At 27.7% G+C, this 25,438-nt stretch overlaps 2 protein-coding genes and 1 long non-coding RNA gene across 8 annotated transcripts; 1 reads left to right on the plus strand and 2 right to left on the minus strand.

Moving 5' to 3' along the window:
* Positions 1-192: 192 nt before the first annotated feature.
* On the minus strand, positions 193-18,204 carry LOC107165562 (bromodomain adjacent to zinc finger domain protein 1A-like). Of its 2 annotated transcripts, XM_015513859.2 has the most exons (24): positions 17,653-18,204; positions 16,651-16,789; positions 16,425-16,564; positions 16,251-16,325; positions 15,966-16,182; positions 15,276-15,596; positions 14,349-14,526; positions 9,824-9,916; positions 9,544-9,745; positions 9,363-9,478; positions 9,140-9,302; positions 8,835-9,077; positions 8,337-8,760; positions 6,927-7,115; positions 6,769-6,858; positions 6,608-6,650; positions 6,415-6,537; positions 6,072-6,188; positions 5,847-5,986; positions 5,698-5,783; positions 5,117-5,274; positions 3,561-3,677; positions 2,437-2,779; positions 193-2,367 (listed from the first exon to the last, which is right to left on the minus strand). In XM_015513859.2, the coding sequence occupies exons 1-24, from the start codon at positions 17,763-17,765 to the stop codon at positions 2,247-2,249; spliced, it is 3,951 nt and encodes a 1,316-aa protein (XP_015369345.2). In that variant the 5' UTR covers positions 17,766-18,204; the 3' UTR covers positions 193-2,246. The 2 variants fall into 2 exon arrangements, with proteins under 2 accessions (XP_015369345.2, XP_015369354.2); XM_015513868.2 differs by lacking the exon at positions 3,561-3,677 and having other exon boundaries at positions 17,653-18,201.
* A 620-nt stretch (positions 18,205-18,824) lies between these two features.
* Positions 18,825-25,400, plus strand: Sfxn2 (sideroflexin 2). 5 transcript variants are annotated; one of them, XM_089219530.1, is made up of 9 exons: positions 18,825-18,963; positions 23,007-23,192; positions 23,294-23,464; positions 23,533-23,731; positions 23,792-23,917; positions 23,995-24,061; positions 24,139-24,241; positions 24,339-24,386; positions 24,444-25,400. In XM_089219530.1, the coding sequence occupies exons 2-9, from the start codon at positions 23,041-23,043 to the stop codon at positions 24,550-24,552; spliced, it is 975 nt and encodes a 324-aa protein (XP_089075656.1). In that variant the 5' UTR covers positions 18,825-18,963; positions 23,007-23,040; the 3' UTR covers positions 24,553-25,400. The 5 variants fall into 5 exon arrangements, with proteins under 5 accessions (XP_089075656.1, XP_015368773.1, XP_015368756.1 ...); XM_015513287.2 differs by lacking the exon at positions 18,825-18,963 and adding an exon at positions 21,170-21,345; XM_015513270.2 differs by lacking the exon at positions 18,825-18,963 and adding an exon at positions 22,024-22,326.
* Positions 18,889-19,914, minus strand: LOC149058375 (uncharacterized). Its single transcript, XR_016190268.1, has 2 exons — positions 19,126-19,914; positions 18,889-19,042 (listed from the first exon to the last, which is right to left on the minus strand). It is a non-coding gene; the product is annotated as an uncharacterized LOC149058375 (long non-coding RNA).
* Positions 25,401-25,438: the final 38 nt, after the last annotated feature.

The following is a 25,438-nucleotide window of genomic DNA, read 5'->3' on the forward strand; positions in this document are numbered from 1 at the left end:
TTTTTTTTTTTCGTAGACACAAAGTTAATTTTGATACTTAATATATATTATGCAGAGAATAAAAATTTGACATACTTAGTAGTAATTTATTAAAAAAATTATTTTCAAGTGCTCGTAATTTATATTATAAATTTTTATAATTGATACGCACAATGAAATTTTCAAAAGGTATAAAATCAATTCAACTTAATATTAAGGAAAATTATTTTAATAACAATGTGCCAATCCAAATTTATCATATAACATATTTAGTAATGTAAATTGACTAACAATCTTCACTCAAAATCATTTTCTATTAGCAATGACTATTATAGACTGATCATTGAATTAAAATTTATTCATTGGCAAGATACGGGTATCTTAAAATCATGTAATAGAGTATTAGTATATCTTTTAAGCTCAGCACAAACAACAAAGAAGTAACTATTTCTCCTTTATTTTCAACTTATTTTTATTTTTCCTTGTAAAATTGATTAATATTTCATACAGATTTCCAATTGAAAATAAACTAAAAATAAATTCAATAATGTTAACAAAATAGATTTCTAAAGAGTAGTTCAATCACAGAATAAAGTAATACCTAGTTCTTTCAAATTTTCAATCATACAGAAGGTGTATTATATATCGTTATTCAATTTATATTTATTGCTGAATACCTAGGTATTAAATGACAGACGTGTGTAAATAATGACTAATGAGAGGAATGGTTAATAGAATACAGTATGACCTTGTGTGATGAGCCCTGTACATTTTGCTATAACGCATAATAATTATAAGCAATTTCACACGTTTAGAAAATATTTGAACTATGGTTTATATTATTAAATACAAAATATACTGTTAACTTTACTAACATCATTAAATTTATGAATCACATACATTTTCACTAGGAATAAGAATAAAAAATCAATTTCCCCAAAATCCTGACTTTAAAACCCCTTAATCGACAATTCTAAATATATTACTTAGATAGTTTAAACACGTCATATCCAAATTAACTTTATATTTTTATTTATAGTCAAGTAAATTATAGTTTTTTGTAAAAAAAATATCTGTATGCAATTATTAATTTTTAGAAGGTTTAAATAGCTGTTGTTAAATCAATATACAATTTAGAAACACATACCCCACGGTGAAGAAATATTATTTTTTTCATAACTTTAAACATTTAACCATGACCTCTAAGACGTCAAGAAATTGTATAAATACTTAAATATAATTTAAAATAACAAAATAAAACAACATCTTTTCTTAAAAAAATTTAATGTATACTAATATTTAACTTAAAAAAAGAAATTAAAATACTAATATTAAGTAAAAAATATGAAAATAGGAATTGAATTACACAAATTAAAATTAAAATACTTTAAATAATATAGAAAATAAAGATGGGCTACGTTTATCTAATACATAAACGCATAATTACATTAAAATTTTTTTTTATTATATTATTTTAATTATAATTATTGACAAAACACAGCACTTAGCACTATGTCTTAAAATAAACTTATTATATTTTATTACAGAGAATAAAATAAAAGGTTTGAGCCGAGGATCAATATACATGATAAATTAAAAAAAATCATTCAAAGATATACCATAAAAATAAACTGCAATTGTACTGAGTTAAAAATAACTACCTAAATTAATATTAAAATTCTATATAAATACTATTCATATAACTGAAAATAAAATAGAATGATGATGTGCTGTTCACATAAGTCATAAATTTACAAAATGCCTAAGTAAAATGTAATTGATTGAATTTTGTAAGAATAAATATTTTTTTTTTTGTTAAAAATCACAATACATAATAAGGAAATACAACAATGATCTTAAAAACAGTTACATAGTCTAAATGAAGGTTAGCTTCAATATACAGTAAGTTTAATCTATTATTAGTAATAAATAATAATAGAATGGATCACAATACACTTTTCGTCATTTGCGTGTTGGGGAAAAGCATCAATGCCAAGTAAAAAAAATAATTCTAACTAATTTAATTTAAACTATACTTATTCTAACTCATATTTATATAGTTCTTAAGAACTATATATAAAACTGATTTAAAAAAATGACTCATATATGAATCAGACAGCTGGTAAATAAGCTAATCAATGATATTTTGAAAATCTTAGGGGAAGATGTAATGAATAATTTAATAGGACCACCATGGCAATTATCAGTGAATTATTGATTATGTAATGAAATCTAATTTAAATTCTAACATTTAGCAAACGTTGAATTTATAAGCTGTGTTTTGATTTCTTTAGTGGAGGGCCATCATATACACCATCTTCGCTGAAATCTTTCAAATTGCATTCTTGGCATAATTTTTTGTAATAATTGTATACTTGTTCACCGCACCTAATAAAATATTAATGCCCTTGCATTTATTAACTATTTCAACAATATAACATTCTATTAATTACTCACTTGAAGACTTCAGAACTTTCTGAATTGTAGTAGAAACAATTTTCAAATATCAACTCCATATCACTTAACAAATCTGCATTTGTTCTGTATGATAACATATTAAGTTTATATTTAACGGTACCCAAATCCATGGGAGTTTTTATTATTGTATGATAATCAGGACACTGAGACTTAGTAACAGGCCTTAAAAATGGCCATGCATCTGGATGATGCATGACTTGGTTTAAAAGTAACTGCAGAAGTGCATTATCTAAAGGTAGATCTTCAGATGTAGTTAATGTTGTTTGTTCGGTATGTCTACCTCTTCTTCGACTTTTTTCTTCAGTTATATTTTCTTCTTCTCCTAATAAAATATTAATAAAATAGAAAACAATTTTATTGATATTTCCTAATTAGACTAAATGTAAAGTTGTACCATGCATAGTTCTGAATAATTAATAAACATTAAACTGTATGTATCAGCATGTCCTAAAGGCAATTAAGCCAAGGATAACCAAAACAATGTCAATAAGAGTATCAATTTATCAACTAATGTCTAACCATGCTATATTTTAAGAAATATATCATAACTTTTATATAGATACTATGTAACATATTAATAAATATACAATTTTTTTTGTCAAAACACAAAACATAATATTAAACCACAGATATATACTAATATTAGTATTACTATTAGTATATATCTGTATATTAAACATAAAACACACTATTATCAACAACTATTTACCTAAAAAAACGAACCATCAAGTATATACAGAAATAAGTAATATCAAGCAATTTTAAATATTTATAAAAAATTATCTACATGCAATAGAATAAAATTGTATTATATAATACAGATCCAGGTGTAACAAAATCAAATGTTCATGTTTATATTTTACAAGTCTTGTTTAAATATATATTTAAATTTTAATTTTAATAGTAAGAAAGTATGTAGTACCTATTTAATTTATAATTTTATTATTAATCCTAAGAACAGTATTATTAATTATAGATATATATGTATTAGAAAAAAAAAGAGCATTTAAAGAATACGGCCTGGATCTGCAACGGATATTAGTTATTAAAGTAATATTTTTAATAAACACTGAAAATAAGATAATATGACATCAGAGACAGACCATAACATCTGGCTGATGCATGTAATAGTTGTCGGGCAAATTCAGATATTTTGGCAGTGGCAGCCTGCGAACTCTTACGCCTGCTATATCTTTCCACCTCAACCTGTTCCAATTCATCTGTAAATAATATTTAACAGATTGAAATAGGACCAGGAAACAGTTGGTTTATCTATCACCGAAACGAATGAAAATTATTCAACATTCATCTATAAATACAACATTTGAAAATCTACTGACTCGTAACAATTCATAGGATTTAAAAGGGCACCAAAATCGCATGTGTTGTTTCCGTCTTACATGTGCATAACAAGGCAAAAAAAAAATATTTTTTTTTCTTTGAAAATGTTGTTTACCAACAACTTAAAATTAAGTGTAAATTATTTTCAAAAATTTTTATAGATAAGGAATGTCTCAAAGTTAAATATATTATCCAGAATAACCATAAGTAAATTAGCAAACTGTAAATCTTTTTTTACATTTTTTTTTTTTTTGTAGGTGCTTTTGATCAAAAGTTCTGGTCAAGGTTGGTTATCTGCTGCTGATAAAATGTAATGAAACACAAAAATAGTTTCTTATATGCCAATACAGATTAAGATCTATGCATGAAACTTTCTAAACCAGTTAAGTAAGTCAAAGATAAACTCACTGTCTGTGACTAAGCAACATTGCGCATTGCCGCATTGGCACTACTATCTTACACTCGACAACTCCATCCTTGATAATAACTAATGCCAGTTGACAGTTAGTATAATATGGTATCTCAAAAAATTATGAATAAAGCTATTTTATTATCAAAAAATAATTTATCTTACTATTTTATTAATAATGTTGAGAAAAAACCACACCTGCATGTGTTGTTTCCGTCTTACAAGTGCGTAACATAGCAAATTTTACGCTCATCAGTTCCAATTTAGCTCTGTTAGTTTAAAATTCAAAGTGAATGGACCTCTTATAAAAATTAAAAGTAACATTATTATAGATTAACTCTGAGGTTTTATTTTAAATTTTAATTTAAAAGCAAGTTATAACATTTTTAAAATTGTAAATTGTTTATATATCTTAAAATACTCAGCTTGCTTTACAATTAAAATATAAAAAAAGCCTCTGAGATAACCTAGACAATAATGTTACCTTTAATTTTTATAAGAGGTCAATTCACTCTAAATTTTAAACTAACAAAGATAAATTGGAACTGCTCAGCGTAAAATTTGCTCAGTTACAGACTTGTAAAATGAAGACAGTGTGGTGTTCACAATGATTAAGTATTTATGAAATGTACTGTTTAATGTCAAAGTTATTAAATAATAATCAGAATTGTATTTTTAAAAATCAAGTACTTCCTAATATAAGTAGAGCCATGGAACATTTATATTAGATGTAAAATATCAAAACCATATTCTCCAAATGTTATTCTCCAACATTATAATGTAATTATAAGTAATGGCACATATTAAATATGTTTTTAAAAGTATTAAGATAGTTTTAAAAGGTAATTATAATATTAAGCACAATTTATTATAATTTAAAACAATATTAATGAAATCATTAGTTAATACCTTTACAAGATGTTTGCCGACAACTGAAGCATGTCCAATTTCGTTTTGGCGCGGCACGCTTTGGTGGATTAAGACAGGCTAAATGGTAATTTTTCAAACAGTCATCACAGGTTATCACGTTTCCTTCTTCCTTACAAACGTAACAAATATCAATTTTTCTGCAAAAAAAAAAAAGAAAACTTAAAAACCATTTATAAAATAGATTAATTATTAATCATTAAATATACAAAATACTATCTTATTGCTATCTATGTAAAAAGTTATAAAGTAAAAAGTATTAATATTTATATTGAAATTTGTATTGCTCCATAATTAGTTATTAATTTCCTTTGGTTAATTTTGTATGTTTAAATTATAGCATAGTTGCCAACTACCAAAAAGTTACCAAGTGAAAAAAAAAACAAAAATCACTGTTATAAAATTTATAAAAATGAAAGTTGATCACTTTATGAATAACAAATTATTAAAATGTATTACACCTGTTAACAGTCATTAATCTAAAGGTAATATTTTGTTATTTTTAAGTATTATTATTTGAATAACTATGTATACAGGTAGCAATATAATAATTAAAAACTAACACTTTTTCCTCGGGTTCATCGTCTTCAACTTCATGTTTTACTATAGGCACACATTTTTGGCAAAACCAATCACCTTGGGGAATTTTCTATAAACAAAAATGTGTTTTATTGCTAGAATGAATACAAAAAAAAAAATTAATAAGACATACCTTCAATTTTGGTTTTAAACAGTAAATGTGATGTCCTTTATTACAGTTATCACACAGCAACATAACATCTTCGTCCTTATTGCTTCGACATAACACACAATTGACTTTCATGATTGATTTTGACCATTCAATACTTTTCTCTAACAAATTATGTCAATAATAAGTTAAGTATAACTTGATATAAATTCAAAATATTTTAATATATTAAAATATAATTTAGATTACCTAATGTAATTAAATGTAAGAATAATTGTGAAAAATTTAATGAATTCATCAGTGACATTTCCCACTTATCCATTAAAGGATTTATGGCTGAACTCATTTTTTCTTTTTTGTCAAAACCTAAACAATTTATAAAATAAAAATCCATGGTTAATGACGAGGTTATGCACTATTAGTTATTACTTTTGAATTAATTACTGTATAAAAAATAAAAATGTTATTACTTCTATCACAGATTAAAAAAACATAATAGATTATGTACCTTTAAATAATTGATTTTTATTTCAATCTTAAACAAACTAAATTTTGTTAACAAATTTAGACATTAAATATACAGTAAAATTACCTAATGGTCTTCTGAGAAATTTGGGCTCAATAGATTGTTCTAGTTTGAGAATCACGGAAGCCAGCTCAAATATTTTTTTATCACCTTTAATATCAATGATGTATGTAACTGGATCTTGATAATCTAAAATAATAATATTTTGTTGTATTATATTTAAATTACTAAAATTAATTATAATTGCTTATAAACTTACTAATAAGTTCTGGTGAACTAGCTTTTTCGGAGTTGTCGTCATTCTAAGCAAAAACAATTCAATACAATATACACTTATTTAAATAAATTACATATAATAAATACACCATTATTAGTTATTTAAACAATTTTTTTTTTTTATATTGATAATAATTAACTTACCACTTTACTCCTATTACCCCATGATAATTGACCAGAGACTTTATAAATGCCATTAGAAATATTTTCTCTCCATTGTTCTCTATTTGAAAACTATAATAAATATAATTTTTATTAGATTTAACTAAAATTAATAAATTCAATATAAGTTAAAACCATACCTTTAACCCAATGCTACCTAGAGCTGAAGTATTTAACCTTCGTTCTAAATATAAGATATATTCTCTTAAAGTTAATTCCATTGAGGTATCAACATCAGAATCTAAACGAAGAAATTTAACGTTAAGTTTTTTGAATTCAGAAAAATCAGTTTTCAAACGTTTTTGAATTTTTTTATCATCCTCGACCATCTAAAAAATTTTGAAAAAAAAACTATTAAAATTAATAACTGGAACTGGAAACTAATTTTTACAATTAACTAACAAATACAATAATGGAACATCAGAAAAGTTATTCACATTTAAAAATAAATATGCTAAGCATGATAAAAAGTTACATAAGTTTTTTAACAATTCAATAATTTATTAGTAAAATACAATTTGATTTTAATAATAAATAGTTAATACATAGGGTAACTAAAAGACAAATTTATAAAAAAGAAAAATTATGTCTCGTGATAAATGAATTCTCGAAAAATGAAAGTTAAATATTAATTTATCTATTTTTTTATACATAAACATCAATAAATAAAAATTAATTTACTTTTTAATTAATACTTCCGGTTAATAATATTAAATAACACAAAAAAAAACTGTATGGGGATGTTAAAGTAAAAAACATCGTATGAACAAGAAAGATTTGCTACTAAAAATGTCAGAAAAAATTGTCATAATTTAACGTGGAAAAACTACGCTATAAATATTCACTTATTTATTTTTTACTCAAATAACTATTTACAATCTTAAGATATAGTATGCACTTAAAATGCAAATCAATATTTTTCATTGAATTAGAACCATATTCATAATGATTTTTTTTATGAAAGAAAACTAGAACCAATATTTCTAGATTCAAAAGGTGTTATACTCTATTCCAAATAAATTTGGGAAAACTGCGTAACCTCAAAACGGTAAGACCGCTGTGATTTACCAACATTCGGTAATGCACTGATAACAACCAATGAGACTGCATATGTACAAGCTATGAGGCATTTTTCCAGTAAAACCTTGGCAGTTCAAACACACAACAGCACATCCAAATAACCAGAAAACAATTAAGTTATAGAACAAACTTAATTACAAAAATATTATCTCCCACTTCATCTGATCATATCAAGATTACAATGTACTGATGTAACTGTTTAATTTTTTATTGTTATTCATTTTCAAAACAAAATTTCTTGGACATGGAGCTTTAAAAACCTCCAGTAATACAGATAACACTATCTAAATTTGTCCAGCCTATCAGTTATACCATAATAAATTTAAAAGTGAAAAATTTAAATTGACAGAAAAAATAAATTTAACTTAACCTTCATTATCATTTATTTGAGATAAATTATAGCTAGATGTGAGTAACATACATTAGTTGGATGAATAGAGCACACAACGAGTAAAAGCAAAATCACTTACCAATGATGGATTCAAAAGGCAATTTGTACATTTTTCCATGCTTGAAAGTATACGTGGTTTTTCTTGTATCAACACTTTCTTAAGTTCACCTTCCCTTAATCCTCTCGAATTTAAATTATTAATTAAACTGTCTAGTTCATCTGGAGTGTTGTAATAACCCCAAGCAAGCCTGTGTTCAATGTTATCATGCACTGGACATTGACTGTCAGGACCATAACATCGTAAAAGTGACCTTTTTTGATCTACAAAGCTCCCATTGGTCATAAATGAAGTATTATTGCTTTCATCAATAAGTTTTTTTTTTGATGGTGTATTCGATAAACTGACTCTTGATTCACCAACATTTTCTTTTTCATTCATTTCAAACAGTTTTTTGACATAAGACACTGGATCATTCTCATTAATATTATTTATAGGAGTACCACTGAAATTAATACATTAAGATATTCAGTATGACAATAAAAACAATAACTAAAATATATAAGAAAAATTGTATACTTTGGTAGACAAGTTCCAGGATATGGTTCATCATCTTCAATAAAAAGTCCAGGAATAGATGCAAATATCCAATACTTCCTAAATGCTCGATCGGTTCCAAGAGGCAATATTTGAGCAGTCATTCCCAAATCAGTTAGATCAGAGAGTTTTTTGTTCCATTCATTTAATCTACTATTAATAGCCTTTTGATCAGAAGTTTCTATGTTCTGAGTTTCGCCATTTAATAGTTTCATTTCTTTTTTTCTAATGAAAATCAAAATTATAAACATAACCTAAAATTATTTTAAATAACATTTAAAATTTACTTTTGAACTATTTCTTGGGTTTTTTTCTTTTCCGCTGCTAATGCACTTCTTACTTCTAGTCTGTCATTTTTCAATTTAACAACAGTATTCAGTAGTTGTATTCGGTATGATGAAAAAGTTAATATTTGATTCATCAAGCAATTAATTAACATTATTTTATCAGCTAAACATATAATAAACAAAAAATTATAATCAACAATTTTTTTTTAAATTAAAAACTTACAAATTGGCAAACATGAAATATGATGACGACTAAGAGCTGCTAATACTTCAGGGTGCTCTATTCTAATATTAAGTCCAGGATCATCAGTAGGACAATAGTATCCTCTTTCATGGTATCTTCAAAATATATTAATCATAAAAGTTTAATGAATTTTATAAATTGTTATTGATGAATAACTTACATCCACTTCATCATCCTATCAGAACACTTTCCACCAGATGACAGTATATGGATTCTTAAAACTTCAGAAATTACAGTTGGTTGTAATGTTATTTTATTCAACTGTTGGCCCAAATGCTGTATTGTCCAATTTTTAACATCGGTTGCTAATTTTACTGCAGTTTTTGTTTTATTGTCACTAATATTATAAACCGGCTCACATCCTAAATTAATATTTTTTTATTTATTTATAATATTATAATATAATTGAAAGCTTGAAAGCAAAACGCTAAAAATTAAACCTGAAATATGACTATCTTTCATATCTGCTTCTTCATCTTCTTCAAGGTCAAATATTGTGGTTAACAATACCTGAATCAAAGTATTTAACGGGCCTGTGAAATTAAAATGAATCATTTTAACATATATTCAATACTCCAAATGGTAAGACTCAAAACTTGTAATATACTATAGTAGCGATGGGAACAATCAAATGATTTTAATAATCGAATGATTAGTAATCGATAAATTTTATAATCGAATGAATTTTTCACTCGAATGATAAATAATCGAATGCTTTTCTTATCTCACTAGTCACTGCCCGTTTACTACTGACTACTTTATTGTTTATACTGTTTATAGCAATTGGTTTTACAAATATAGTCAATATTAATAATAATATTACTCATTGGTATAGTATTTAATGTACCTAATGGCTAATACCTATATCAATAAATAATAATACAATTAGCCATTAGGTAATACTCAGTTGAAGCGTATTAACTATTTACTTATAATTGTTTTTATCTATAAAAATAAATTATAAATTCCTTAATTTGGACAGAAAATTTATACAATTATTTTATTATTCAAATGAATATAGTTATCGACTAATTGAACTATTAGTTAGTGCTACTGATTTAGTGGCAGGTATATTATTATTCAAAATAATTTTAATTTATTATAAAATAATTGAATAATTATAATACTTAAGTCTAAATTAGTAGTAATAAGCGCCAACCATTTACATCTACTACTACCTACCAACCACTTTTTAATGAATTATCTGTACCTAACATGTATCTAGGCAAAGAATAAAAAATATAAAAGAATAAATATTTAATTTAAGTATTTAATTATGAAATATAAAATAAATACCATGACATATAATATTTAAATCTGATACAATATTAATAACTAAGTAATAATAATATATAGAATCAATATATTAATAATAATTTGGAAACTGCATCTTGCATTGCGAATAAAATGTTAATTAATAAATTCAAATTTACATTACTATTTAAAAATACAATATGTATAATCTAAATTTTTGGGGTGAAGTCTGTTCCGATGGTCGTTTGTTATTTGTCCCGTTTTTGAAAACACGCATTCTGATGGAACAGAAGTCGCGGGGACACATAAATATTTTAATTGGAGCGAATAAAGTTCAGGAAATGTTTTTTTGTGCTGTTTCCAAAAGTCTAAAGGGTTTTTTTGTTCGATTTAAAAAGGGCATTTCTAAATATTGCCGTATTAAGAGAGAAGTTGAGATTACAGTTGATAAGGTTGTTCTAATTTGAGAAACTTTATTATCAAAGTGTTCCCATAATAAATTAGGTTCTCCGTTGATAGGCATATTAGATGTTTCGTTCTCTTGAGTATTTTTCATTATAGAATTAATTTCATCTGTTATCCATTTCTCCGTATTATTTGCATTATCCACAAAACCAAATCCTGTCTTTTTAAATCTTGGATCTAAAAATGTAGCTTTTGCTACTATTTTATTGCATTCTAGTATCCCTAAACACCTATCTAAAACATCGATTGCAGTTTTTTTAAGTAAAGTACCTGTTGTTTTTGAAGTAGTTTTGTTTCTCAATGTATACTGAAGTCCTCGTATCAAAGGAATAACTATGGATATTGTTGGATAATTTTCTCCAGATAACTCAACTGTCATTATTTCAAAAAGTTTTAATAACGGAAGACATTCAGATAATAATTTCCATTCTAACATGGTTAAGAAATTTGGAGCACGAGGAAGAAATGTCATTGCGGCAGATAACGGTGCTTTAATTTGAATAAGTCTTTCCAACATTATCAAACTAGAATTCCATCTAGTACTAACGTCTTGTTTGACTTTTAATTCGGGAACATTCATTTGGTTTTGTATTTCTTTTAATTTTGTGGACGCGAAAACACTAACTTTAATAGCACATTAAGCAACTCTTCATTTGAAGTAATTGCATCATTAACAATTAAATTTAATGTAACACATGGATGGTTATATTTATGAAGGTGTTCATTTATCGCATTTTTCATATTCGCCCCGTTATCTGAAACTATTGTTACTATTTTTTCTAAAATACCCCACTCAATTAAAATATCTGAAATTGAAGTAGTTATATTTGCACCAGTATGTATTTTAATAGTTTCTCTAGTTGCTAAAACAGGCGAATATAAACGATCATTAAATATAAAGTGGCCCGTAACTTTTAAATAAACCCTATTGCTATCTGATGTCCACATATCAGTCGTAATTGAAACATTGTTGATACTTTTTAACATAGATTTAAGAATGGTAGCTATCTTATTGTATTCATCCGGTAATAATTTCATTGTCAACGTTTTCCTACTAGGCGGCTTATACAAAGGCATCCAATATTCTCAACTAATGAAAGTGGTTGATAATCAACAGAAATCATTTTGATTAGACTTTTGTCTATTGAACTATTTTCTACTTCAGATAATTCATCATCTCTAGTCGAACCAAATTATTTTAACTGACGAGAACGTTTAGGTATAGGTGAAGTACAAGGCTGCTGTGAACTCGTATTAGAACCTGAATGTTCTGATTGTAAATTAGAACTTGTGGAAGGGCCAGCCGATAATACATCTGAATCTAATTGTTCTTCAGTTTCTAAAATAGGATTAAGGTGTGTAAGATGTTTTCTCTTCAAATGTTCTTTAGATAAAACAAAAATAAACGCAATCAAAATAAATAAATTGGAATTTAAAACTCTAAAAACAAAGTAATAGTAATTAAATTTGAAATTAAAAAAAAATTGTATAATCTTATAAAAATATAATAATATAAAAAAATATAATAAAAAATAATAATATATCTATATACAACAAAATCAGTATATATTATTAATTTTATGAATTATAGTTATAACCTCATGATATTATGTGGTTGAGATATCTGTAAACCTATATTATTTGTTAATTATTATGCTAATGCTACACAATACACGGACGTTTAACAAGGAGTTTTGAATAAGCATTTTTTATAAATTTAAAAAATAAAACAAAATCTAACAATTTAAAACTATTTTAAAAGTAATTAAAAAATATTCATGTGTCAACACAATTTTTTATTGCAGTGTAATCATGATATTCGTTTTAAAAAAGATGTTTAAGCGAACATCAAATACAGAGTAGGTATTATCAAAATAAAAACCTCAAATTTTGTTACTACATAGAAGATAAAACCTAATCTATGAGGTAGCGTTTATATTTTTTTATAATTTAGTTAATATTATTACTATTACTATTATACTTTTAAATTTGTAGTATTGTTATGGTAATTGAAATATTTTTTGCATATTTGGAACTTCACGCACTTTTCATTAATTTTTTTTAAATGCTCCCATACCACTGATCTTTTAGGTGCCATTTTACTATCTAAAATAAAATTAATAACAGAGAAACACTTCTTATTCGACTTGTGCCAGAAATCGCAATGATAATAATTTTAATAATTTAATGATACGTAATATTGTTTTTGGTAACTTATTCTTATTGGTTATTACTTCTATAACACTATTAGTCCAAAACTATTTTTGGAAATAATTGTATGCATGACACTTATACAATTTGATTTGTAATATCAAACTATTTATAAGTTTATATTTGTCATTATTTAGATATTTTATTGCTTTACAATTGTCGAGCTAAATAGTTATAAACTGAACTTTCCTTAAAAAAAAATTTGTATTGCACTTCTTATTTACGGTTTTTACTTTTTGTTATCGGAAATAAAGTGAATTATTCTATTCAATATACCCACAGTAAACCACAATTTGAATATTAAATTTATATTTATAATATAATATTATCAGTAATTGAACGATATAAAATATACGCTGCAACTGAAGGCTGCCCAATGAGCTATAGGTTAGTGATTGGTAGTAATGGTACTATACAGTATACACCACATTATAATATAATATAACGAATAATAGAAGGTCTTTCAAAGTTGAAAACATCAAAAAACATTTAATAATCCAGTGTAACGCAATTAAGTACATAATTAGAATATTAAGAATTATAAAATGATTATTTTTTAATACATAAAAATTATAATTGCTAGGTATAGAAGATGTCGAGTGTTAAAAAAATCCAAAGACCTCCCATTCAACAGTTTGGCATATTTTTTTAATAATATGGTATGTATAAAATATAAATTTTTAGTAGTATGTACCTACAATATGTTTTTTTTTAAATTAAATTTGTATCAGTACGTCTTTTTTAACTAAAAATAAATGCATATTTTGATATTTTTTGGTACATATTTATGCACATATTTTTAAGATTTTAAACACATTAAGTTCCGAGCCCTGCTTATTGCTATACATTCATATTTTATACAGTAGTCAGTTGTAGTATACGGGTAAGAGAAGTAAAAGTGAGATAAGAAAAGCATTCGATTATTTTTAGTTTTTACCATAACATGTTTATTTTGTCATGATTTTTACTCGTAATTTTATCATTCGAACGATTATTTCATTCAATTATTCCCATCACTATACTATAGTACTATACCTGTTATTTCCTCTTCTACTAGACATCTTTCTAATAATTCTATATTCAATCCTTGTGGGAAATAACTGCCTGCATCAAGTTGAGACCAAAAATTATGGAAAAACTCATAAATCATAATGAAGTCACCAATATGTTCATTTGGAACTCGCAAATTAACTGGATTTACACTAGGCAATTCCTAAAAAAAATGATGTTGATGTTAGATATGATATAAAATATTTTAATTGATAGAATAAAAAAATAAATATGAAACACATTAAATTAACACAGGTATAGTAGATCTAAAACAAAAATATTGCATTATAAATACTTGGTGAAAGGCATTTACTTAATAACGTATTTTAACACAATATTAATCCCTTTTTTTAAACCCCAGAAAGGAATTTGATTTACCAAGTCAACAGTGATAAAGATTTTGATTAATAAATCAAAAAATTACTTTACTTATGCATAACTCCTAAAGTCTTTGGACATTCAAAAAAATCTAAAACTGTTTTCCAAAAATCTCATGAAAAATAAAAATCATAAATCATTGTAAAACCAATCTAATACTATATTTGGTACCAATAAGAGACATAACTTAAAAGGCAATGTTTTTTTTTAGAATACATAGGCAATTTTTATTCAAATTTGTGTAAAACTTTTTTATTGAATGATATAACAATCAAAGTATAATACTATATGAACAAGTGGTATATTTGAATTTACTAACTGTACTGAGCCTGTTATGAGTGCTGATTAACTAAAATGAAAAATGAAAAAAAATATTGAATTATTTTTATTAATTTATGGGATATGCAACTTAAACTAAAATAAAATTTTGTAATCAAGAAATGAACATAATATTTAAGCCTATGATTCTAAATAGTTATGATAAATGAAAAAACTTTGTTTAATTCAAATTCTTAAAATAAAAGTTTCACTTACTTTTAAATCTTCCAATTCAAGATCTTCTTTTTTTTTGTTCCATTCTTTCATGAATTTAGATAATTTTTCTTTTTCTTCCTTTCTCTTTTCTTTTATTTTCAATTTTTCTTCTTTTAACTTTTCAACTGTTTCTAGCATTGATTTTTGCAAAGATTTATCATCCTTTTTGGATGGTTCTCCTCCATTCATTAACTTGTTACATTTTTTAGTAAGTCCATTTTTAGCTAATACTTTGTTCTTTTTTGTTTCAGAAAATTGAGGAGATTCTCCACTGAATATGTCTTCAAATTTTAAGTTGGCAATACTACTTGCTACATTATCCTAAAATAATATAATTTCACAACATTATTTCATAGAACTATACACTTGATATCATTGAGGTTAACATCCAAAAGATTACATAATTTTAAATATTTAATCTCAACAGAATAAAAAAAATTAGAATATATTAAATATAATACAATTAGTTTAAAAAAAAGAACATAACTAATTAAAATTAGTTATCAAATCTATTATAGAGTATGATATATTTGTTTTGCAAATATTACAAAAATATTAAAACTTAAAATGTCAAAAACAGTTTTAATATTTAAAAAATACATACACGTTCCCTATATTTGAATTTTTTTACTTCTCATTAGAAATATCATTTTTTTTTATTATTATTATTATTTAAGTATGTAAGTTTACCTTTAGTGAAATCAAACCATTTTTAAACTCAACATTATGAGTTATGAAAAATCTACATCGATCTCTCGTAAAACAAGCTTTTGGTCTTCGAATTTGAACGCTATCAACCCTATATATAGGTTCATTGTTGGGATTTTGTTTTTTTTTAGGACTTAGTAGTTCTACATCATAACTATAAAATGCAAGAGCTGCACTTGAATTACTATCATTTGATTTTCTATGGAAAAAATATTAATATAAATTTAAGTTTTCTCAATGTACTTATTCAAAAAATTAAGTAATTACTTTGGTGTATGATGGTTTCTTTCAGCAATTTTTTGGTCAGAAGGTGCATGTACAGCTAAAACTCTACATTTTAACCTTTAAAATATTAACAGGATTAAACAAAAAATCATGTTTTGTAGTTGTAAATTAATTAATTTATACAATATGACTATTACTGTTTTAAACAATGCTTACCATTGATCTTGTTCTAAAGCAACATCCACTATTTCTGATATAAAATATCTATATCTTACATAGTTAAATATTTGTTCAATGAGCTCTTTCAAAGAAGAACATTTTGTCAGCGATAATAAATACAAAATGGGTTTTTGAAGCTGAAAGTTAAAAATGAGTCATAATGATCGTTAGAAAAACAAAAAACTATGAAACAATCTATGAAATTTAAAACTTGTAATATTACCTCATTTGGAAAGTCATTCAACATTTTTTTTGAATCTAATTCACAATCCAAGGCTTCTTTATAGGTCATATTTTTTTTACCAGTAAGCTCACATGACCATACTAATGAATTGCACAAAATAATTCTTTCTACATAATGCCTGCATAGATAAATAAAAAAAAAATAGTTAATACATTGTATTTAAATTATACACACTTCAGATGAATTAAATATTAAATTAGTCAAAATCAGTATTAAGAATATAAATTTAAGTTTTAACATAGAAAAGTAATACTAGTCAATTTTAAACATATAAAAAACTTCAGGAACTTAAAAATTATAGGTACTCATGAAAATGGGACTATCTTTCAATCAAATTTAAGAAACGGGTATATTGTGTAATACATGCATAAAAAAATAGTTCTAAACTGTGGATAATTAGCATTTAATGATTTAGATTTAATGCATATAAGATAAACCACTGTTGAGATATTCACTTACTATAAAAAATCAACATATAATTATAAGGTATAATACCTACTACACAACTGACAGTAATATTAGTCGTGAATCTTTGACACAATAGTCGTTAATGTTGTTAGGTTAACAGGAGGGAAAAGTTGTTCGAAATGTATGTACTGTTAAACGCATTTTCGACAATTGATAGTAGTAAAAAATGACGAATGTTTCATCTTGGACTCCAATATCGGAGTAGGATTAACCTCGAATAATTGGAGAAAAAATACGATCGCGGGAAAAAACGCGGTGAAAGTGATCCGCTAACCATTCAGTGGACGCAGGTTAGAGTTTTAACTTTGAGACGAAACGTAAACCACGGATCGAACGGAAACAGACCGAAAAATCGGACGCGGGCGGACCGGACTCGTCGGTCGCCAAACGTGGGCGCCGCGCGAGAATCGATCGAGCGCTGGGCGCCATGTGAAACGCGCATAATGACACGGTGGTGCAATAGCACACAATCAACGGGAAAAGTATAAGACTTGATAGACCAACTCAACTCACTCGTAACTGAGGAAAATCTCTTTGGTCAGCTCACAGTAGAACACCTCATCCGTGTCCCTCAGACCCCTGGGCACAGGGTTCTTGGAAAACGGTTTTCTGTGGAGCAGTGGCATGACGGCGGCGGTAATATAATAATCGCGGTCGGCGGTGAACGCAACCGTCGTTTGTCGCTTTGGCTTCGGATGCAACTGCCGCTGATGTAGATGCGGCGGTGGCGGCGGTAGTGGTCCCGCGCGACGACCGGAAGGCCAGCTGCTGCTCGGTACCTCGGTGGTCCGTCGTCCCGGTCCGCGACGTCTCGTTTGGTATTGGCGTCTACTGATTTCTACCTACTCGCAAGGGTTGTATTGACGATGACGGTCAAGATAACCGATCTCCGGATAGTTCTAACGCCACTAATATAAGAATAGGTGCAACGAGCGTGTTTCGATCGAGTGATGGAGGCCCGCAAAACGTAAAATGTAGTATGTGCGACGACTACGGCGAGAGAAAATCAACGCGAAAGATCGTACGAACAAAACAACAAAACATAACCGCGTCCGTCCGGTAGCAACGACGGTGGCGGGATGTATAAGTGCGGGCCCAGTGTTGAGTGTAAAGTGTATATAAACGGTAAAAAAATACAACAATAATCGCCACCGTGATTATACGCGCGCGCCAAGACCGATGCCAACATCAAGTCAGTGCCGCCGCCGTATACGTTATTATTGTTATGAGCTTGGTACAAAGAATAATTCTCAATGGCTTGGAATCTCGGACCTAGCCTCGACCTCCGATTTAATAGTCGTTTGTCGTAGTACGGTCACCGTCTCACCGAGTTTTGAGGCCAATAATTCGGTACTGCCAAAAAATTCACCTATAGGTTATAGTTTAGAAATATTTTCACCTAAACATTTTGGCGGCACCTCCGGTTTCCGCCTGATAGCAGGGACGACATCATGGCGACATGGCTGATAATAAATTAGTATACCGCTGCGGTATCACGTTATCACGCAGAAAAATTTAGTATTGCCTATTGGTGGTTTTTACTGTTTTTATTTTCATTTTTACCGCATCCCCCGCCCGTGACAGGGTTAAGGGTAAATTCGTTATTCTGTTGTGGTTGTTGCGCTCAAAATTGTGAAACACTCGGCATCGACTATTCACATTTGTCATTTGTCATCAATTATCATTTTTTATTACTTTTCTAAATCATTGACAATGATCTGTATTATTATAGAAAAGTTGATCTACAATCTACATTCTACAAAGGCTGTGACGTCTCAAAACGTGTTTACTGTTTTGCGTTTTTAAGGGCGTCGAGGCAGTGATGTAAGTTGTTGCACGCTTTCGAATCGTCCATTCGTCCGTATTCCGCACGCTCGGTGTGGATAGACTGCGTCGACGCGCTCTAGGAATTAAGAATACTTAAGTAGTTAAATTTAAATATTTAATGACGATATAGACATTAGACATTGAGTAAGTTGACCATACCTAAACACTTGGCGTCTTGGCTTAAATATTGAACCCATGGTTAGCGATGTTTTACGTTTTACCGTTTGAAACGTGGTTACCGGTAATGGCTATTGTCGATTCGTACAGTCGCACTGTTTTCGCGATTACTCGTTGATTATTGATTATTGACTTATAGGTAATAATGTAATAACGCGATTTAACTTTTGAGCGATGTCGAGGTCCTAAATATCCCAGTGTCGCATTGAATATCTCTCAGACGAACAAATAATTCGTATCCCGAGGTTATCAGTAACATTTTCTATTGTCTCATTAAAATATTCAATAATAATATTTTATAATTTAAACTATGATCTACCTAGTATGTGCACATTATATGAATCGTTTATTTATATTTGTCATGGTTAAGTCGCTGATGAGTCGATACCCCGTACGGATTAGAAAGGATTAGAATGAATTCAAAACGGTGGGCAATATGATTTTGCTGCTGCTTTTTATGCAATGATTTTGCTGCTGCTTTTTATGCAATGTTTATGCGTGTGTTCACGAAATTTTTAAGAGTTTCAATACGTACCGCACTCGGATAACCTTATTTCAACATTTGGTTACCAAATTATATATTTCGATCGCGTGGGAATTCAAATCAAATGATTCAACATCAACATTAAACGCACAAGTCGGATAGTCCGATGAGAGTCGAGAGATAGTAAAGAAGACATTGGCGGTTATAAGGGGGGACTGTTGGATCACCCCCTTCTCTGGTCGTGATATAATTTTTATTTTTTTAAATATTTTAGACTATGTTCAACTCGCTCAGTATGAATAATGCAAAACGTTTGTTTTATTTCAAGTATATACATTAGTTAAAATGTTCAAAATATTGGGGAATAGTGAATTCTTATTGGCTCTCCAAAGATTTTAAGCAACCTGTAGATATAGACTCCTCAACACCTCAACTCAATTGTTCTATGAGTTTTTGTATGTTGTATGACACTTTCGGGACTAAATGACACATGTGATAGCCGATACGAATATATATCTTGGAGTAAATCATTATCACGATTTAACGGATACCATAATATTAACTTATTAAAATAGTAGATCATAAAATAATATGTATAATCTTATAAAATATTTACCTTCGTGCCTACTATGAAGACATGAACACATATATATTGGCGATTGGCCTTATGCGGAGCCACCTTTTCACGTTCGGGGGGTATTGGCACCTTCAAAAAAATTTATACTATACTTCATTATATTCATAATATTACATCACAATAATAATGATATACAATGCCAAATCACAATATCATTCGACGTTTGAACTCCACACTAAATTGTTTGTGCGTTTAGAGGGGTTGCCACATACCCTACACACCCCCTGACTACGCCAATGATATTGGCTATTAAAGATAAATAATAAAGGTCCAAACAATTGTGTATCTTTGCACTACAACATAAATTATATAATCATCGATAAATATAATATTATTGAATAGTATAAAACTAAATACATATTTTTCATACATTATTAAATGCATTACCAATATAATATCTTAAGAATTTAAGCATGTGTTTTATAAAAATGTCGGAATAGATAATATGTATAATATCATACGACGATGACGATTAATCTCTTTTTTACAACAATGATGATCTGTTGTCAATCTTTTAAAATTTGTGAAAAATAAAGAACAGTGCGTTTGGACATTGAACGCATTTACCAGTCTAAAAATATTTTACCAATTTTATTATACCTTATAAAATAATAAATAATGCAATAATAAGTTAACGTTTTACTTTTTTTAATGTAGCTTGCTAATCAAGATTCATTAAAAATACAAATCAGGCATTTAAATTACATAATTACTTAAATTGCCTATAAATTATAAAATGTTCTTATATGTATAGTTTTATAGTAGGTTTATATTCAGTATCAAATATTTATCTAATAATGTCATCGTATTATAATTATTTTTAATATAATAAATTATTGATATAACTGCATAAAAAAATAGGTGTACGTGTGTAACTTTGAGTTGCCACGCAGTTCTGCATTAGCCTTAGCCCAGTACCTACAGTAGAAGTTGAGGACTCCACTATCTTTTGAGCTACTGAAGTTAATAACAACTAATTAAAGTAACATTTTTTCGTACATGCATTTCTTTTAAAACCCAAGTGATCGTAATGTGACTTCTAGCTACAACCTACATGATGGCTACATACTAAGTATTATTAGTAAGTAATATGTAGTAAGTTAGTAACTATAAGACTTAAGAGTAAAGTTAAAGTATATGAGATAATATATTATGTCAGTTGATTACCGAGAACCAGAATTTATAGTAGGCACTATTATACCTACCAACTTTAAAATTCTTTAAATGGGGAGGGGTATTTAGATTTGGCGCAGTGATGAAATAGCTGGAGGCGCTATATGTGGATACCTACCTCCCTAGGAATATTTTACTGTTGATATTTTAATAACGGTTATGACCTAATTAGGTAATACACTAATACTATACATATTATTTAAGAGGAGTCCTCTTATGTGTTGTTTCCTTCTTACAAGTGTGTAACATGGCAATTTTTACACTCAGCAGAACACGTGTAACTCTATTAGTTAACAATTTAGAGTGAATGGACCTCTAATAGAATTTAAAGGTAGGATTATTCAGACAATCTCATAGGCTTTTTAACATGTTTTAATTTTAAAGAGAACATGAGTATTCTAAGATTTAAAAACTATCTACAATTTTAAAATACTCATAATATCTCACTTCAAAATAACTATATAGTATATATATTATCTATCTCGATTCTCGGTGATTGTATCAATATTTTTTATTATCGGCTACCTGGCTACCAACTACCAAGTATGAACCATAGAGTGAGATAAGTACCGGAATACAATCACACTTGTTTGTCGTTTATGACGTCTAAATTGATTTACAAATTTACTTGACACCGTCTTGACTTACTAACTATTTAATGATATAGATTAAACTAAATTATAGACGAACGGCCGGCCGTACGAATGTACGATACTACAGTACAACTTGTCTAACTATTGCCATTCGCCGTCACGTACACGTCTCACGACTCACGAGTCTACTTGTGAGCAATACACTAAAAAGAAAATAGTTATAAATACCAAAGGGACCTGCTATTCAGAAAACAGTATACAGGGGAATTGAAGGGCATAAATAATATTTTTGGAAGGTAATAATAATAATAATAATAATATACAGCGAGCGACGACTGCAGCCTGTAGTTGTCACGGTGCCACTTACTCACCTAGTACCCAGTTACACATGAAAAAACTAAAGGCTATGAAGTATAAACGCGTTTCTTGGTCAGTTAGTCTAATGATTATTTTATCATTTAGGTCATTGATTTAGCCACTTGGGTTTCCGATTGGTCGAATCCCGGGTTACTCATTGCCTATAATTAGTCCAAACTTTTAAATTACATAATATTTACATCCCGCCATGTTAATTCGAATAATTCTATGAATTTGTTTTTATCGAAACATTACGTTTACTATGTTTTGAACTCGTAGTTATTAATTATAATTAATTCAATAGGTAACAGTTATAATTGTTTTGATAAATTGATAGTCAGAATCTGAAACACAGTCGTCGTTAATTATAGTTAAGGCGTTGTACCTATTTGTAATATACGTCATATCAACCTACACAGTTTTATTTTAAACACTTTTAAACAACAGTTAAAAGTAAGTTGTTGACTGATATTCTGACACTCTGATTTTCCTTTTGGTTTTTTTAAGAATAATTTAGTTGCACTTTGGTAATAATTTAATAACTAAAAAGATGAGTTAGTTCTGTCCCTTTCAAAAATAAAATGAATAATATCAGTGTTTTTTTTTTTGCTTTTTATAGTAATATTGAATTTATAAAACATATACATTATACAATGAACACTTCATTTGAAATGGAAAAATGTCCTTGGGATCAGAGTACTTATGTCGGAAGATGGCATTATTACTTTTGGGTGACAAACCCTATGCTATGTTTAAAAACCGATCAAGAGCTTGAAGAAGCCAAGTCCTTACGTTCATCTTATCTGTAAGTAGTAAAACATAATACTATAATACTTAGTAAAGTATAATCTATGAATTATGAAATATTTATAGACTTGATTAAATTTGAAAATTACATTTTTACAGAAATGGTACACATCCACCTGGAACAACTACTGAACAATTGTTAACTGCTAAACAGATCTATGAAAGTTCATTTCACCCAGATACTGGACAAAAACAAAATGTATTTGGTCGAATGTGCTTTCAGGTTCCTGGGGGTATGGCTATTACTGGAGCAATGTTATCTTTTTATAAGTATATTATTATTAAAATTATGTAATTTGCAGATAGTTAATATTTATTTCACATTGTTACTTTACTAGGACTGTTCCAGCTGTCGTGTTTTGGCAATGGATTAATCAGTCATTCAATGCTTTAGTTAACTATACCAATCGAAATGCTAACTCTCCCTTGAGTCAAACTCAAATGGGCACAGCTTACGGTTCAGCAACAATAGCTGCTTGTGTGACATCCATAAAATTCAAACAATACCTGACAAACAATGCCTCACCTTTTTTTCAAGTAAGACTATCAATGAGTTGTCAAGTCATAGCAATGTTCCTAATTTAATCAATATTTTAGAGATATGTTCCGTTTGCCGCTGTTGCAGCAGCTAATTGTGTGAACATTCCATTAATGCGCCAGACTGAATTATTAAACGGTGTAGATGTTTATGATGCTGATAAAAATAGAGTTGGATGTTCTAAAGTAATACATTGGACTCTAAAATAATATTTATACTATATATTATCAAAATACAATTTTTAAATGTATGTTGATTTTAGTTAGCTGCAGCTAAAGGAATATCTCAAGTAATAGTGTCAAGGATTGTTATGTGTGCACCTGGAATGGGTAATTCAAGAAATAATTATGATTTAAAAAATGTATTTAACTAAATTATATGTATGTATTATTATCATTATTTTTAGTATTGTTGCCTGTCATAATGGAAAAACTTGAAAACAAAAGTACATGGTTCAAGCGAAATACATGGATCCATGCTCCATTCCAAACTCTTGCTGTTGGTTGTTTGTAAGTATTATATTTTTACATAAACTTATCAAAATTTTGTAATAATTATATGTTTTGGAATATGCTATTTACAAAAATATTGATTTTTTATTTTCAGTCTTATTGGTATGGTCCCAACTGCGTGTGCCTTGTTTCCTCAGTTCAGGTATATAATTAAAATTAATTTATGTTCTTTATAGTCAACTATTATGTCTTATTTCAGCTCCATTAAATTAAGCACATTGGAGAAATACGAGAATACTGCATATTGTGACATAGTGAGCAACTGCAAGAATCCACCAATTGTCGTGTACTCTAATAAAGGACTTTAAAATAACAATCTCATTTACGGATAGTATCTAAAAATATTCTCATTAGGTTTATCTGTTTATTATGAAAATAATTTTTTTTAAATCAATAGTGTGCATATAACCACTTAAGAAAACTGTGACATTCTGAAATTTGGTGTTTTAGAACTTTTGAATAATTTTGATTTTACTCGAAAGTTGAAAAGTTCAAAATGTGGTTTCGTTACATTCTTCTAATATGATAGATATTGAGAAAAAATTGTTGTTTTTCCCGATAAGTCAAAATAAGAACTAAAATTTCAATATGTATCCCTTATTTTTATTTTTTAAATCCTGCACCTTATGATAATCTTAATTTTATCAATATTTTAGTCTTATTTTGTTTTTAACAACATGAATTAGTTTACATGACTATTGTCCGAGTTGTATCTTATTTTTTTCCAGCAATTTAAATTTAATTATATACCTTTTTGCTTATCCTATTTAATTTATTCATAAAAAATAAAATATGAAAACTTATTTACAAGTATCAAGTGCTTCCAATGAATATAAAATTCATAGTTAAATATAATAAAAAAAAAAATTAAGTTAAACATATTATAGCTTAGGAGAAATAATCAATTTTCGCTATACACCTATACCTATTTTAAAGTATTTAAGATCTGATTATTTAATATTGTTCCCATTTATGAGTCCAATATATCTAAATCTTTTGAACTGTATAATATCAAGGTTTAATCATCGCTATACTATATTCAACTAAATGATCCAATAATAGTACTTATAATGTTAGATAGTTTTTAAATAAGCAATATGTTTGTAACGTTTAGCAATTTATTCTATCAAATAAAATATCTGATTTACTACTATAAGTTATTTCTCCTTTTATTAAGGGAATGCCTTACTGATT

This window comes from Diuraphis noxia, unplaced genomic scaffold (assembly GCF_037042655.1).
Source record: "Diuraphis noxia isolate RWA-SAM2 unplaced genomic scaffold, SU_Dnox_SAM2 contig0002, whole genome shotgun sequence".
NCBI classification, from domain to species: Eukaryota; Metazoa; Arthropoda; class Insecta; order Hemiptera; family Aphididae; genus Diuraphis; species Diuraphis noxia.